The 14,997-nt window shown below is 40.6% G+C and overlaps 1 protein-coding gene and 1 pseudogene across 2 annotated transcripts in view; both read left to right on the top strand.

The window, feature by feature from the left end:
- Window positions 1-9,755, top strand: part of LOC148119883 (protein Jumonji-like) — a 133,013-nt pseudogene extending 123,258 nt beyond the window's left edge. The window contains exons 4-5 of the transcript XR_015734920.1: window positions 5,102-5,269; window positions 9,699-9,755. The product of XR_015734920.1 is annotated as a protein Jumonji-like (transcript). The remainder of the gene's footprint in view (window positions 1-5,101; window positions 5,270-9,698) is intronic.
- Window positions 9,756-13,852: 4,097 nt separating this feature from the next.
- Window positions 13,853-14,997, top strand: part of LOC125387867 (protein Jumonji) — a 39,497-nt gene continuing 38,352 nt past the window's right edge. Inside the window, exon 1 of the mRNA XM_087896547.1 lies at window positions 13,853-14,029. Within this exon, the coding sequence (XP_087752673.1) occupies window positions 13,876-14,029 (154 nt within the window). The 5' untranslated portion in view covers window positions 13,853-13,875. The remainder of the gene's footprint in view (window positions 14,030-14,997) is intronic.

The following is a 14,997-nucleotide window of genomic DNA, read 5'->3' on the forward strand; positions in this document are numbered from 1 at the left end:
TTTAAAACTATATTGGCAATCCCATCTCGAGTGTGAGTAGAGGCAAATGAACATTTTCACTGGCACAGCTCAGCTTTGAAACAGTGTACTTTGGATAATTTGCTAACACCTTGTACCTACCATAATACAGTAAGAGTTTCTTTCGCCAGATCCTGTCTAGACCCTTCTATGAGCTTTTCTTTTGACTCTTACCCTTATTTGCTCTCTTTCCCTTTAAGATTTAGTTAGTTATTTTTGGACTTTTCATGAAATTTTTAGCTTTGTTGAGGAGAATGCTTGTAAGCCTTTGAAGTTGGATCCTTGATAAGGCTGGTGGGATGTGCTGCTTTGCCTAGAGGGTACACAAAAACTGACAGAAACCGATGTGTAGGTGACCTGTGGCATTTGTGATGGACAAAAAGGCTTTGTTGCTACTTTGTCAGCTAATAATGATTCCTCTCTTTTGGGGCACAGTTGCTTTCCAGAACCCAAAGGAACTTGGTGTCACATTTTTGTCTTCATGGTGAGTGACAGTTGCGACTCCAGGCAGGCTTTGACATTTTGGGTTATAAGATTCATTATTTTGTATATCACATATATGGGATGCTGCTATCACCTGTCCTGAGATTTTGTGTGCCAGTAAATGCTCAATGAAGCTGTCCTAGTTCTTATGTATTCTCTACTAACTTTTGACATTCTTTTCTCTTAAATTCTTCCCAAGATCCCCCCCCCCCCCATCTCTCATGCCTTTATAAAAGTAGTTAGAGTGTTCCTGAGGAGACTAGGAGTGACTGAGTCCTCAGAAGGAGGATATTGATACTATCATCATTATTTTAAAAGTTTAAGAATTGTGATTTCCTTTTTTAAAGATGCATTATTTTCTGACTCCTCACCTTTCTGTAGTGCTATGCTGTTTTCTATTTTAAAACCGACCGTGATTCTGTTTTGTCACCTGGCAACTAGGAAATACACCTTTAGTAGTTTTAGCCACTAGGCACTGGCAACTGATCAGTCCTCAGCTAGAACTTGGTAAAAAGGGAATCACACCTATTCAGGAGATTATCTCCATAACCAGCCCTTGTTTGAGTGGAGAAAAATAGACAGAACCTAATCTGTCACCCTGTTGTCATGATTGCTTTTTTTTTTTTCTTAGATGTGTATTGAGACAGGGTCTTTGACGTGTAACCCAGGCTGCTCTGCAGCTCAGTACTGCAGCAGCCTTAGCATTTGGGTTACAGGTATGAGTTGTTCTGCCTGTCTTAATTATTTTAATACTTTGAGGAAAATCAGGACTCACATTGATAAAAATCTAGTTAGCTGAGCCAAACCCCAAGTTGTGGCTTTTCCTGGTGCCTGTGGACCAAGCCACATCTTTTAAGGAGTCCCTGCGAGGGATTTCCCTCTAGAAAGTTCCCTACGGCAAATCTGTCTGTAGCAAATTTTGACTTTGAATAGCCCTTTATATAATTTAATTAAGTTAAAGGCTGCAGATACTTAATATCCTGTGGTTTTTTTAAAAGATTTATTTATTATGTATACAGTGTTCTGCCTGCATATATGCCTTTAGACCAGAAGAATGCATCAGATCTCATTATAGATGGTTGTGAGCCACCATGTAGTTGCCACGTCCCTTTTAACTGAGCCATCTTTCCAGCCCCATACCCTGTGAAACACAAAGCACTTCATCTCTTTATATGTAAAGTGTCTGATTGTGTTCTCTCCTCTTTTCTGCACCCACCCCCTAACCCCCACCCCAAGTCTGTGAATCAGTATGTCTATGTTTTAAGAAATCCTACAAAGCAAAATAAGACTTCTATGCAGCACAAACCTTTTTCTGGAGCCCAGTGATTTCTCCTCTATCATTGTGTTATGTTGTCAAACTGCTGATTCAGTCTTGGCAACAGGCATGGAATGATGCCTATAGGAATATCAGCTGTCACTAGGTTGCACATTGGTGGTGAAGTGGTATTTTCTGGCCTCTGAGTTCATTTGAGGATGTATTTATATTTTCTGTACCACAAAGGACATTTATAGCCACCCTGTGTGTTTTGCCCACCACTCTACTAGCATTTGAATTTGATGGGCATCTTGCCCTGGTAGATGGTGTCTCCTGTCCCCAAATCTCTAGTGTACATACATGAGCCACTCTTGTTTCTTTGAGCAGCTGCCAGGTTTGTAGTGTGTGTGTATGTCTAGGCGTAGAATATTGTGGGTAATTATTTTGAGAATGGAAACATAGGATTTTTTTTATTTTCTATTTGAATAGGCCTTTCACCAAGTTGGCAAAATGTCAGGGCCAGCTCCCACAGTGCTACAAAGAGCAGAGCCATGCTGGTCATTTTGCATTTGCCAAGTGCTGTCTCTAATCTTTGATTGAACAGACCTCTTCCTACCCTCTTTACCCTGTGCTTAGAATTGGGGTGCAGTCTAAAGAAGTGGATTTACCAGCTTACAAGGTTAATATTGGAAAATTAACTTAATGATGTTTTGGTATGCAGATCTCTTAACAAGGTATCAGCTATGCATGGACCGAACTATTTATGATTTCCCATCCCTCATTGTGTGCACACACTTTGCTTTGGAGATTGTTAGAAATTTCAGTGTAATTCAGCCAACTTGGGATTAGCTATTTTTGCTATAGTATGTATTGCCCTAGCAGTCGATGGCGACACAGCAGAGTAAAAAGTAATCATTATGTACTGTAGATGGATGGGCAAACCTAGAAAGAGTGCTCCCCCCTCATGTGAGGCTCCTTATGGAAAGTTTCCTACTTAACTTTCTAATCCATCTTTGACAAAGGAGAAAGGACAGAGAAGAGGTAAAAAACTCATATATGCATTTTGGGCTCACCATGGATTTTATTTGTGAGACTTTTCTCAATTTGCTAACTTTCAAAATGATAACTGCTAATATCTGTGATAACTGTGATATTTACTGAACACAACTAGATCTGAACCTAACTAGAGCAAAGAAGTTTTGAGAGCTGCCTCCACAACCCAATACTTGGGTATACATGTCTGTTTTTATAAACATGCTATAATACCGTTTTTTAAAATATCCTCAAGAATTTGTGGTGTGTGGAGGGTCTGTGCACATGTGTATGGAGTCCAGAGGTCAAATTCAGGTGTCTTTTTTTGATGACTCTGTTTTACTTAAGAGTTTCTCATTGAACTTGGAGGTCATTGATTGAGTTTGGCTGGGGAGACAAGAGCCAGGTATTCTTATGTCTCTGCCTCTGCGAGTGTTGGCTTCATAGACTGGAGTCATAGCCCTCAGTCCATCTTATACATGAACATGTTGGCTCAGTCTCAGGTCCTCCTGCTGGTGCAGCAGACATTGATTCTCACTGCATTGCTTGGATTGGTCATGCCTCAGTCTTCTTCCTGGTGTGGTTTTGGGTTTGTATTGTCTTGACCTCAAGGGGAAGCAAACTTCTTCACCTTGCTGTTAGCAATACTACCTAATGCCACATAAGAAGGAAACTGGAAACCCAGCTTGTTGCATATAATTTCAGGAATGGGAGGGGAGGGAGAAATAGATTCTCTTCCCTGAAGTTCATGTGGCTTTATCAAGAAGTACAGGTGATGTTCTCTTTAAACTGTAGGGCTGTCAGCTCACATGGTTCATAACAGGAACCTCTTCCTTGGCCTAAGAGACCATGTCTCTGAATGTTTGTGTGGCACTCCCATACTTCATATGGCTCTCTCGTTGGGTGTTGGTGATGAACTAATCTTTGGTCTATCTTTTTTGGATACAGTTCCAGTGGTTTAACCAGCACCTTCACCTGGAGCAGGGCCTTGGGTCCTCCTCCTTTCTGTCCCCTGGATCTGTGCATCTTATTCTCCCATATCCATGCATTCAGGCAGTCTCTTAAGAACATACAGTCTGCTTTGCCCACCTCCGTGTGCTTAATTGTCTCCTAAATAAAGGAGTGAGGAGTTGTGTACTTATGGCAGCGATGTAGTAGTCTCCTGGTCCCTAAAAAAACAATTATGGAAGTCTTGTCTTACCTTCTTTCTGCATTGCTTTTTAGGATGACTGAGTCTCTGACTTTTGAGATATAAATCACCCAGTTCCTCTTAAAAGTTAGCATGCTTCTGGGAACCATGGGTTGAAGGGGAGGGAAAGGTAGGGAACAGAGAAAAATGTATAGCTCAATAAAATCAATACTAAAATAAAATAAAAAGAAAACTTATTTAAAAAAGTTAGCATGCTTCTTACTTCTCCATCAAAAATACCAGACTTGGAGTGTTATCTGCCCTTTCCATACATGACTTCATTCTTTTTCCTCTCTTGTCCCCTCACCCCCCATACAGCCAGGGGGAGCTTATTAACACCCCTCTACACACCTAGGCTTTGAACACTTATTCCAAATAACAGGCATAAATACTAGCCTGAAGCTGTTTGGGGGACTATTTACACACAGTCTTTTAATTAATTCCTGCTTGCACACACTTATGTACCTTTATATACCAGTGAGGATCAAAGAACAGTTTCTGAGTCCTGTGGATTATGCTTGGTAATAAAAACACCTTGACCCACTGAGCCATCTCACTGGTTCTTACTGCATAGTAAAGTTCACTCTTCCACTGATCTATATTTCCTAGTTATGACTAAATCAGGATGATAGGTGGGTTACTTGTTCATTTGAGATTGAGAGAAGTAAACTATGTCTTGGGCACAATAAGGGAAGGAAATCATGTCTACTTGAGAAATAGTGGATGGAAACCTAGTACTGTTCAATGTGTTGCCTGAGGTCATTAGAACAACTCAATCTCTTGTGATAAAACCTTTTTTTCCCCTTGTTTTGAGACAGTCTGTAGAGTTCATGCTAACATTGTACTGATGGTTCTCTTGTCTCCATCCCTTTCTATCCCACACACAGTATACACATACTTTATGCCTACACATAGAAACATAGCCCCTTAGACAGATTTCCTGAGCAATAAAGCACACCAGTGGTTTATGAGGAGAGTAAGAGAAAGATGTAGAGATTTAATTCCTAAGAGTTTTGATCGAGGGATTATCTTTTCTTTCCTCCTGTATCATGGTTTTTATTGCTGCATATGCAGGACTGTATCCTCCAGTCTCTGCTTAATATAGTTTTCTTTTGCTGTTGCAGGCCCAGGCTGCAAGCACAAAGAAGTTTGCTCAATCCCAGCCGAATAGTCCCAGCACAACTCCAGTGAAGATAGTGGAGCCTTTGCTACCCCCGCCAGCTACTCAAATTTCTGACCTCTCTAAAAGGAAGCCTAAGACAGAAGACTTTCTTACCTTTCTCTGCTTCGAGGTAAGCTTGCAGTACAGATGATGTCACAGTGTTGTCCTCATTTTTCTGTTTGATTTGAGGGTAGGTTTTTGTTGTTTTTTTAAAGGTAGGCCCTCACTATATAACCCTTGTTGAATTCCTATGTATATGAGACTGGCTTTGAATTTGTAGAGATCTGCCTGCCTCCACTTACTGAGTTCTGAAGTTAAAAAGATGTGTGGCACCATTCCCGGTCCTTATTTTTGCTTATTTTTTTCTTTATGCGTATGTGTGCATGCCTGTGTGCATATGCCACATATTTTGTTCATTTTCTTAAAAAATATGTGTTTATTTTATATTCAGTGTTCTGCTTACATGTATGCCTGAAAGTCAGAAGAGGGCACCAGGTCTTAGTATAGATGTTTGTGAGCCACCATGTGTTTGCTGGGAATTGAACTAAGGAGCAGACAGGGCCCTTAACCTCTGAGCCATTTCTTCAACCTCCACATATGATTTCTTTTGTTGTGTGTGTGTGTGTGTGTGTGTATTAGGTGCTTTGCTTGCACTTGTACAAGTGTACCACATATGTGCAGTACTTGAGGCAAGTCAACAGTTGTCCATTCCCTGGGACTGGAGTTATAGATGGTTATAACCTAATGTGTGAGTATTGGGTCTTGAACCCAGGTCCTCTGCAAGAGTAGCCTATGTTCTAACCCCTGAGCCACTTCTTCAGTCTCACTTTTTGTGTTGTCTGACTCTGTCTGGCTTACCTGGAATTGATGATGCTAATCTAGATCTGCCTCAAAGCCTCAGAAGCCTTTTTCGTTTTTGTTTTTTAATTTTTATTTTATAACTTAGCTTCCTGAGTTTTGGGATTAAGGGTAATGAGCTACCACAACCCAGCTAGGAAAATGATTTTGGTGTTAAGATAATGGAAATTTGCTTTGCCATCATGGAGTTTAGTTATGTGAATCTTAACAAGAATGAACTGTAATTAGGCATTGAAGATCGGGAAGAATCAAGGATTGTCTGAGCAATAGTAAGTAGAACAGTGGTGTGTGTAGTGTGTGTGTGTGTGTGTGTGTGTGTGTGTGTGGTGTGCATGTACCATGTTTTTTCTGTGTGTGTTGTGTGTGTGTGTGTGTGTGTGCATGTACCATGTTTTTCTGTGTGTGTGTGTGTGTGTGTGTGTGTGTGTGTGTGCATGCATGTACCGTGTTTTTCTGTACATGAATTGTTTTAAAAGTTCTATCTCTTCTATTTTGAGTGGTTGGGGGTAGGGGATGTAATAATAACAATTGGATAAAATTTTACCAAGCACACAGCCTTGAGATTTCAGTATTATATAGCCAGTCGCCTTTTTTGCAAAGCTCTAAATAAGTGAGCCCCGGACCAATGGCTGTATTTCTCTACCTACAGAATCAAGCAACTGAAACATTTTGCTTTTTCTTAGCTGGTTTACTATGTGGATTTTTATTATATTCCTTTCCTATCTTTCTTACAGGCTTTGATCTCAGCTATTAAAATTTAGCTTTCAAAGTCTTTTCTTTTAGAAAGGTGCCTCATAAGTTTCTTTAGATGTTGTACCCTGCCTATCCTGGATCTTCGGTGGATCCTACTGTTTTTGTATTATGTCATGAAAGTATATCTCATTCTTTTTTGAAAAGTAACTATATACCCTTTGTGTTCAGTGTTGCGGAAATTGTTTTTCTTAGTCTGCTTGCTTGTTTGCTTGCTTTCTGTCTTCCTTCTTTTGAAGAATGTAGACAGTCGTCCATAGATGACAGTATGAGAAAAATTGGTCTCATTATTTTGAAAATCCCACACGTTGTTTCCCTGTGCACATATGAGCCCGTGTGCTGTGCTCACACTCTCAGGTGCCCTCAAGGACTAGATATCCTTGTATATTCTCTGAAAATGTAGTTCCAGGCTGTGTGAGCTGCCTAATGTGGGTGGTGTACAACAAATTGATCTGGGGGGATAGGAAATACCTAGACGTGTCTCTAGCCCCCAACATTTGGTAAATTATTAATTTTTTAAAGAGGAAAGTCTGGAGTAAATAAAAATGCATGGAAGGAACATTTTTGACCAAAGACTTGAGTCATTTCTACAGGTTTCAGGTATTTTCGTTAATAGTTTGGAATACTGACTAAGTGATAGGGCCACAGGAAAGCGAATGATTAGAGTTCTTTAAACCTTGTTTGTTTTCCATCAGTGATAACATTAGAGCCAAAGACCTCTCTTGAAAACTCTTTTAAGGGTAAGCACAAACCTTGTGGCTAGAGATGCTATATAGGATTGCTGTAGTTAGTGTCCATACAGCCTAGTGATTTGGATTGGTTAGCTCCAGTGCACTGTGAGACTGTCAGCCAAATTAGAAGGGCTTCTCTTTCCTCTCCTACTTGATGTTTCACCCTAGAACTTCTTCAGGAAGCAGGGTGGAATGAATACTGAAGCAGGACCTGAGATGTGTGTCCTGCTGTTTATTTATCTTTAAACAACTGCTCTGAAGGTAGTACGTTTCTTGCCCAGAGGCATAGTTTGCATCTTCCAAGGGTGTGCGTGGGGAAAGATCCTTGTATGTATTCTGCAGGAAACAACACAGTACCGTGGCTGCATTTCCTGTCACCAGTCTCGTTATTCTTAATGAGTTCTGTCTTCTTGTCTCTGTTCAGACCATAATTATTAAGAGATTTAAAAGATCTTAATGTTGCAGAACAATGGCAGTTTTTACATTTTTCTTTTTATGGGGCATTGCAGATGAGGAGGACTCCTGAAGGGAACTCATGAAACATAGACAGCACACATTCTTATGACCATGGCTACCACAGTGCAGACTCCCAGCTCTGCCCAGGGAAGGGAGTCTTTGGAGGTATGGAAGTGGAACTGCAGCAACAGTTAGTGGTAGGACCGACTCTTATCTACCATGCCCAGGCCACAGCAATCTGAGGCCAGTGAGGGGTGTTACTAGCTCTCCCTCTATGGGTGCTTGGGTACTGGATTGCTGATTTATTCCCCATTCAGCCTGTGGGTATTATGTTTCTGTAGTCAAGAGTTGTTAGGGATTAAACTAAAACTTGTAGGTGTGAAATGGGTGTTCTACTGACGATCTGAGAGGCAGCCATCGAGGTACATTTATTTGCTGTTTTACAGAGCTGCCAAGGAGGTCAGAGGATTACATTGAGATCTGGGTAGTCTCAAAAGGATTCTCAGCTACACTGTCTAGGTAATGATTGACAGCTCAGCCATGGAGTTTTATATGTAGACAATATCTATCCCTACCCAGAAGGTACACACTGTTGTGTCACTGGCCTTGAGTATTGAGGAGGAGAATTGTCAAAAGGGCAGTGCAAAAAAGTCTGGGGTAGTTTAAAAGGAAAGATCATATAATTAAAGGTAATTGCCTGCAAGAAAGGAATTAATCTCCCAATTGCAATGAGCATGGTGTTTGCTAATAGCAAACTTTCTTGAGGAAAATGGGAAAATAGTCTTTGGGGAGGAAGACAGGCTGTCTTAGTGGTAAACAGGGGTTTTCAGATCACTTTGCGAGCTATTTCTTCTTAATTTCTGAGTACAGAATTCACTCTGCTTTGCTGGCTTCTGTGGGTAAGCCTGCTGGCCTTCTGCTTTCCCCAAGGCTGATGTTCTCTAGTGTCTCCTTCTGCACACATGGTATAGTTTCTCTGCTAGTAATGAGAAGTCAGAAACCTCAGAGTTCTTGATCAGAGAAAGATGAGTGTTTTTATGACTGCCCTGAGATCTTGACTTTGAGGCCATGCTTGAGGCCAGCTGCCCTCCAACCAGGTTTTACCCTGCAGGCAGGTAAAACAAACTTACTCCTGGTGTCAGGTGGCTGGTCTGGCTTCAGTGGTAAGAATACTGTCTTTTTCCTTAGTGTTTCTTGTGCCTTTTGGAATTCTTTGAAGGAAGGTATATGGGAGGGAGGGGCTGGAATTCTGTCCGTGCTTGTATTGTTGTGGCAGCCAGATACCCTGCTGTGCATTTCATACCACAGGTTGCTCTGAAGTTATTGTTGCCTGTGCCCTGCATGCAGAAAATGGTTTAGTGTCTCTTGAAATTTGAAAAAGCTTTTCATAAATCATAAATTCATGTTCAGACTTGATGGCTTATAGCAACTGGAAGTTCACAAATCTAATTTCCTTATTTCCACTTCTTAGCCTGTGCTAATTGTCTTTTGTGGCTAGGAGTTGCTCAGGCTGCACACATCATAGTAGCTACTGTGTGTCTGTTCACACTGAGACACCCAGACTTGTGGTAACACACACAGGCGACAGAGAAGGAGAGTTAGTTTTGGTGATTGAACTTTATTGGTCAAAATGGTTCCTTTTGTGAGGCACGTCTCATCGTAACGTCTGTATCTGTGTTTGTATTTGAACCTACACCTGTACAGAAGGCATAGGTGGAAACAGTGCCCATTCTGAATGCTGAATCCTTTACCTTTCATTGGCAGACATCGCGGTATAATCCAGACTTCCAGACGGAATTTGCTGTATTAGGGATTAAATGACCAGCACCTGGATAAAGATGCCCTTGGGCAGTGTCCAAGAGGGACGCAAGTCTAAAAAGTTGTCACCTCCCATGCTGTTTGTGTCAAATGAGTGAACAGGGCTATCTGCTCTACAGTAGCTGAACTGCTTTGCTAACTTTGGAGATCGTTTTTCATTTTTACAGTCCTCTAGAGCCTGACTTGTTTACATCCCATTTGGGAAAGAAGATAGACTTGACTATTCCCTCATTCATATAATAAGAATGTTCTATTTTTAAATTAAATTAATTTAATTAGGGTAATGATTGACTCACAAACTAGATTAGAAAGCAACTTGTGGAGAGCTTTGAGTTTTGTTTTGTTTTATTTCTTTTTTCTTTCTTTCAACCAGTATGGGTTCTGGGATGAAATTCAGCCAGCAAATATGTTTAGTCACTGAGCCATATCATCAGGCTGAATGACAAATTGTATAATTTATGAGTTACTTTTGAAGAAATAGCCCAATATGATTTTCCTGTGAGTTGTTCAGTGTGCCATTGCATGTATTGCCATACACCCTTGTAGTTGTATGTAGGCGGAGTTTTCCTGTCCCTCAGCAGGTTAATATTAATTACAAATGCTAGGCCAACAGCTCTCGTTTGTTACTAAGTTGTTTTTAAAGTTTAAACTAACCTTTTGTTTTGAAGACATGGTTTCTGTGTATCTTTGGAGCCTATAGAACAGGCTGTCCTAGCATTCACAGAGCTCTGTCTCTGCCTCCTAAGTGTTTGGATTAAAGGTGTGCCCCACCATTATTCGGCAACCCATTTCTATTAATCTGTGTATTGCCACGTGGCTTGCAGCTTTACCTGTCTTCCGGCATGTCTTGGTTCCCTTTGTGTCTGGTGGGCAACTCCAGACTCTGCCCCTTTTCCTCCCAGCGTTCTTCTAGTCTGGCTCTGCTGCCTAACTTTATTCTGTTCAGCTATTGAATAGTCAGAATCCTTATTAAACCCATCACAGCAAAATATATTCACATAGTGATTCCACTGCAGTCATAAGAGTAGTTTTGGCAAAATATACTGTTCATACCTCATAATTGTCTTCCAGAACCAAGAGCTGGGTACCATAGAGACCATTTTCCTGATTGGCAAGTGGGTCTCTTCTCAATAAGGGATGGGTTTTCTTTTGGATAAAGCTATTAGCCCTAACATACCACACAGACATACATACACTTGGTGTCTCCTATAACTTGATGAACACCTTTTATATTGACACAATTTAAAGTATAATTTGTTTTTGCTTTAGAAGTGATAGCAGTTCAGCATTGCCACAAATGGAGAGAAATCATGAACATAAATAAATAATAAGTAAATAAATAATCAGTAAAATATAAGCATGATTCCCTTTAAAGGAAAAGATAGCACGTGGAAGATAGGCACTTAAGCCCATCTCCCCCATTCCCCGGGATTGTAAAAGCTGGCCTGGAAGGACCACCAGAGATTGACCACTGTAGTAGTTGCCTTATGTCCGTTTAAAGAACCTTCATCTTCGAGTTCCAGTGTATATGTAAAAATCGAAGTGTGTAGAACAGAGAGAGTCTGGCACGTGTATCATTGGAGTCATGGAGTAAAGTTTGTAGTTGCTCCTGCTGTCTACAGCTTCAGGTTTTGTGGAACCATGAGAAATGGTTTCAACTCAGTGGCCATCCCTTATTAATTGTTTCAAAATCCAGTCTCTTACTCTCCACCTAAAGTACTGTGTGCAAAGGAAGCCCTTTAGGGCCTTTCCAAAACAGAGCAGAGCTTTGTTTGCTTGTTAAGATTAAGAATTGGTTGAGTGAGGGGAAGAAAATGGCCAGGGAGGGATAGTTCTGTGTACATAATTCACAGAGAAGGAGCCCACTTTATAGAAACCAAAGCCCAAATTAGAAAAAGCAAGCTTTTGGATTAAAATGATTTCTGTTGTGGTTGTAACATACCACAGTTTGATTTTTGTCCAGATGAAAACATTTGGTTTGCACTTCAGTAAATATTGTGGAGACGTTGCCAGCTAATTTCGAAAAGTAATGAAATACAGCTTTGCAAAGCACAGATGCATTCTGTACTCTGATTCCTCCTATCTGATCCAAAGTGCACTCCGTTTCTCCCTCCCTCTACCCTCCCTCCGCCTGCCTTGTCCTCTTCATTTTTTACATATTTTCCAATGCACTTGAATTATCAGGAGTGAAAAATATGCTGTAATTTTAATACAATACTATTTATCATCATTGAATATGAACCACTTCCTTGTTCCACACAGAAACAAAACATCAGCAACCCCTCTCACTATGACTGCACACACACCTTCAATTCCCCACAAGTTCACCTTCATCCATCATTTCAAATGAGTGGTTGTTAAGGAAAGTGCATATAATTTTTAGTGGTAAATTAGCAACTCTTATTAGTTAATGCCCCAATGAAGGTTTGCTTGTATCATAACAAGAAGAGGCCACTTTGATAGTGGATTTTAATGCCTCTCTTGTTCCAATGGCTTTGCTGTAGCTTTGCAGTGGGCTTGAATCCTACCATGGGGAAGAAATAGACACCCACCCCCTAACTGTGTGTTTTTCTGTTTGGGAATCATCTTAATAACCTTTATCTTTGGTTTTTCCAGACGAAATCCTTGAACTTTTGTAGACCAGGCTGGCTTTGAACTCATGTAGATCTGCCTGCTTCTGCTTCTTGAGAGTGCTGGGATTAGAGTCATGTACCACCACCACCCAGCTTGTATACCTTTCTTTACTTCTGTCTCTATGGCTTGCCGTGTAGCTGGGTGGCTGTCCATGTTCTTTTGCTCTTCCTCATCCTGGTTTCTTCTATTTATATATACTCTTTGCCAGCCAGGCTCACCTATCTTGCTCCTGCCTCGCTATTGGCCATGCAGCTCTTGGCCATCAGGTGTTTTAGACAGGCAAAGAATCACAGCTTCACAGAGTTAAACAAATGCAGCATTAACAAAAGCAATAGACTTTAAAATAATATTCCCCAGTAGGTGCCTTAGAGGTCAGAAGCGGGAACTAGATCCCTTAGAACTGGAGTTAAGCAATGTTGTTAGCCTGGGAGGAGATTTCCTTTTGGGGCACAGACAGGAAAGTTGTGTATAAGAAGAACTTTTAAAATTATTCCTTATGGTACTTGGTGGTGTTTAATGGGGAGGGAAACCAAAGTCCTTACCTCTGCTCTCTGATTTCAGACAGCATATCATTTATTTAATTGTATCTCCCTCTAGGTTGGCTTTGCTTGGTGAGGGAGAAGTAGACTTGTATGTGAGAGTGACTTTCCAGTGAGGTTAACAGCTCTGTTTTCATTGCTAAGATGGCAACATTCTTTGAGTAAATCACTTTGTTTTTATTCTTACACCTTTATGAGCGTTTTATTGGAGTTCATTTTAGTTTATTTTTATGTGTATGCATATGTTTGTATTCTGCATTTATGTCTGTGCACCACTTGACCCCTGGAACCAGAAAGTATTTCCCTGTGGGTCCTGGGAATTGAACCTAGCTTCTGGAATAGCAGCCAGTGCTGTTAATTACTAAGCTATCTCTCCAGTCCAAGGAATTTATTTTAATACTACCATATCCTATTATAACCTCAGCCTAGTTTGTAAAGTGCTTAATGTGTTGGGAGGAATCTATACTTGGCTTTTATATTAAGATAATAAGAAAGTAACCTTGGAAAAAAATAATCCCTTTTTCCTCCCCCATAAACAGAGTAATCCCCCAACAACATGGGTGGATGTTTTCATTTTATTCACAGTTTCTTGTGTAATTCATTTCTTGTGGTTGTTTGTGGTTTGTTTTCCGTGGGACTGTTGCAGATAAGATTCTTAATTTTAATTTGCTGGGCTTGATGAATGCTATTATCCCCTTCTGTGGGTTTTGCTTGAAATTGCTAAAGGAGGCAGATGGAGTTGTACTTCCTAGGGAGTATTTGGAAACAAATTAAAGGTAGTAGCAGCTAGCAGCGATGAATAGCTTTGTTTTAGGTGATCCGCATACAGTTAGGGTACTAACTTTGTAAACCTCTCCTATGGATTCCCCCTTTTGGAAGGGTCAAGATTGGTGTTGATGAGCTCTATTATATGTCTTATTCCACCAGGTTCTCCTGCGCTGCCCAGCAGTATGGTATATTTTGGAAGCTCTCAGGATGAGGAGGATGTCGAAGAGGAAGATGATGAGACAGAAGATGTCAAAACAGCCAACAACAATGCTTCATCTTCGTGCCAGTCCACCCCCAGGAAAGGAAAAACCCATAAACATGTACACAATGGACATGGTAAGTCCATCATTCAGGCTGTATAAAGGGTAGAAGTAAGCAGACTTTGTGTGAGGGCTCAGAATAAATTTTGAAGGGTGTCAGTGTAGGTTTCAGCCAGATTTCTTCAGGGCATTTAAGTACCCAGACTTTTTGTGGACAAAGAATGTAGTATAGCCCAAAAGTATTCTAGATTTAAAAAAATGAAGACGTTCTATGTGAAAATGACTGTAACTGCCAGATGAAGTACAGATTATGCACCAGAAAAAGAAACAATTAGTGATTGTCGATAAGATGCCAAGTTTTTGTGATCAGCTTTTAAATCATGGACTAACAAATGTTTTTAGCCACTGGTCCATCTTCTAGTCACAACATGAAAACTTGTTGATTGAGAGAGCTGCTTTCCATTGGCACTTGAACCTGGATGCCATGTGATGATAGCCCGCTGCCCTCCTGTCTTAGAGCATATCTGTGTTAGGGAAAGTATAATTGTGACTGAGGGTGAGAAGACTTTCATATGCCCTGATAGGTAGGAGGAGCAAGGGGATTGCTAATTTTAAATTGTTGTGCTGAGAGAGATGTTCAAGACTGATACTATTGGGTTTCAGAGGTGTTTCTTCTCAGATTCGGGTTCTTTTCTGAGAATACCTGCAGAGCTCCAGATTTCATTAGCTTCGCATAGCACTGCTTCCTAGCAATGGGGCCAGGTCTTAGATTTTCCACTATACTGGATGGGTTTCTGCATCATTACAGCCTGCATTTAAGTGAGACATGATACTGTGTCCTGCTGTATGCCTCTTCTGACCTCAGTTTTTTAACTTCAGATTGCTCTTGTAAATGTGCGCATGCGTGTTCTTTTATTTAGTTCGTTTGCTCGTTAATGTCTTTGGTTAGAATATGCTGTCTTGCTGCCTGAACACATTAGATTCAGAATCATTTATGGGTGAAAAGGGTGCTTCCTTTTCTTTTTTTTTTTTTTTCTATGAAAT

Source organism: Myodes glareolus, chromosome 14 (genome assembly GCF_982192425.1).
Source record: "Myodes glareolus chromosome 14, mMyoGla1.1, whole genome shotgun sequence".
Lineage (NCBI taxonomy): Eukaryota > Metazoa > Chordata > Mammalia > Rodentia > Cricetidae > Myodes > Myodes glareolus.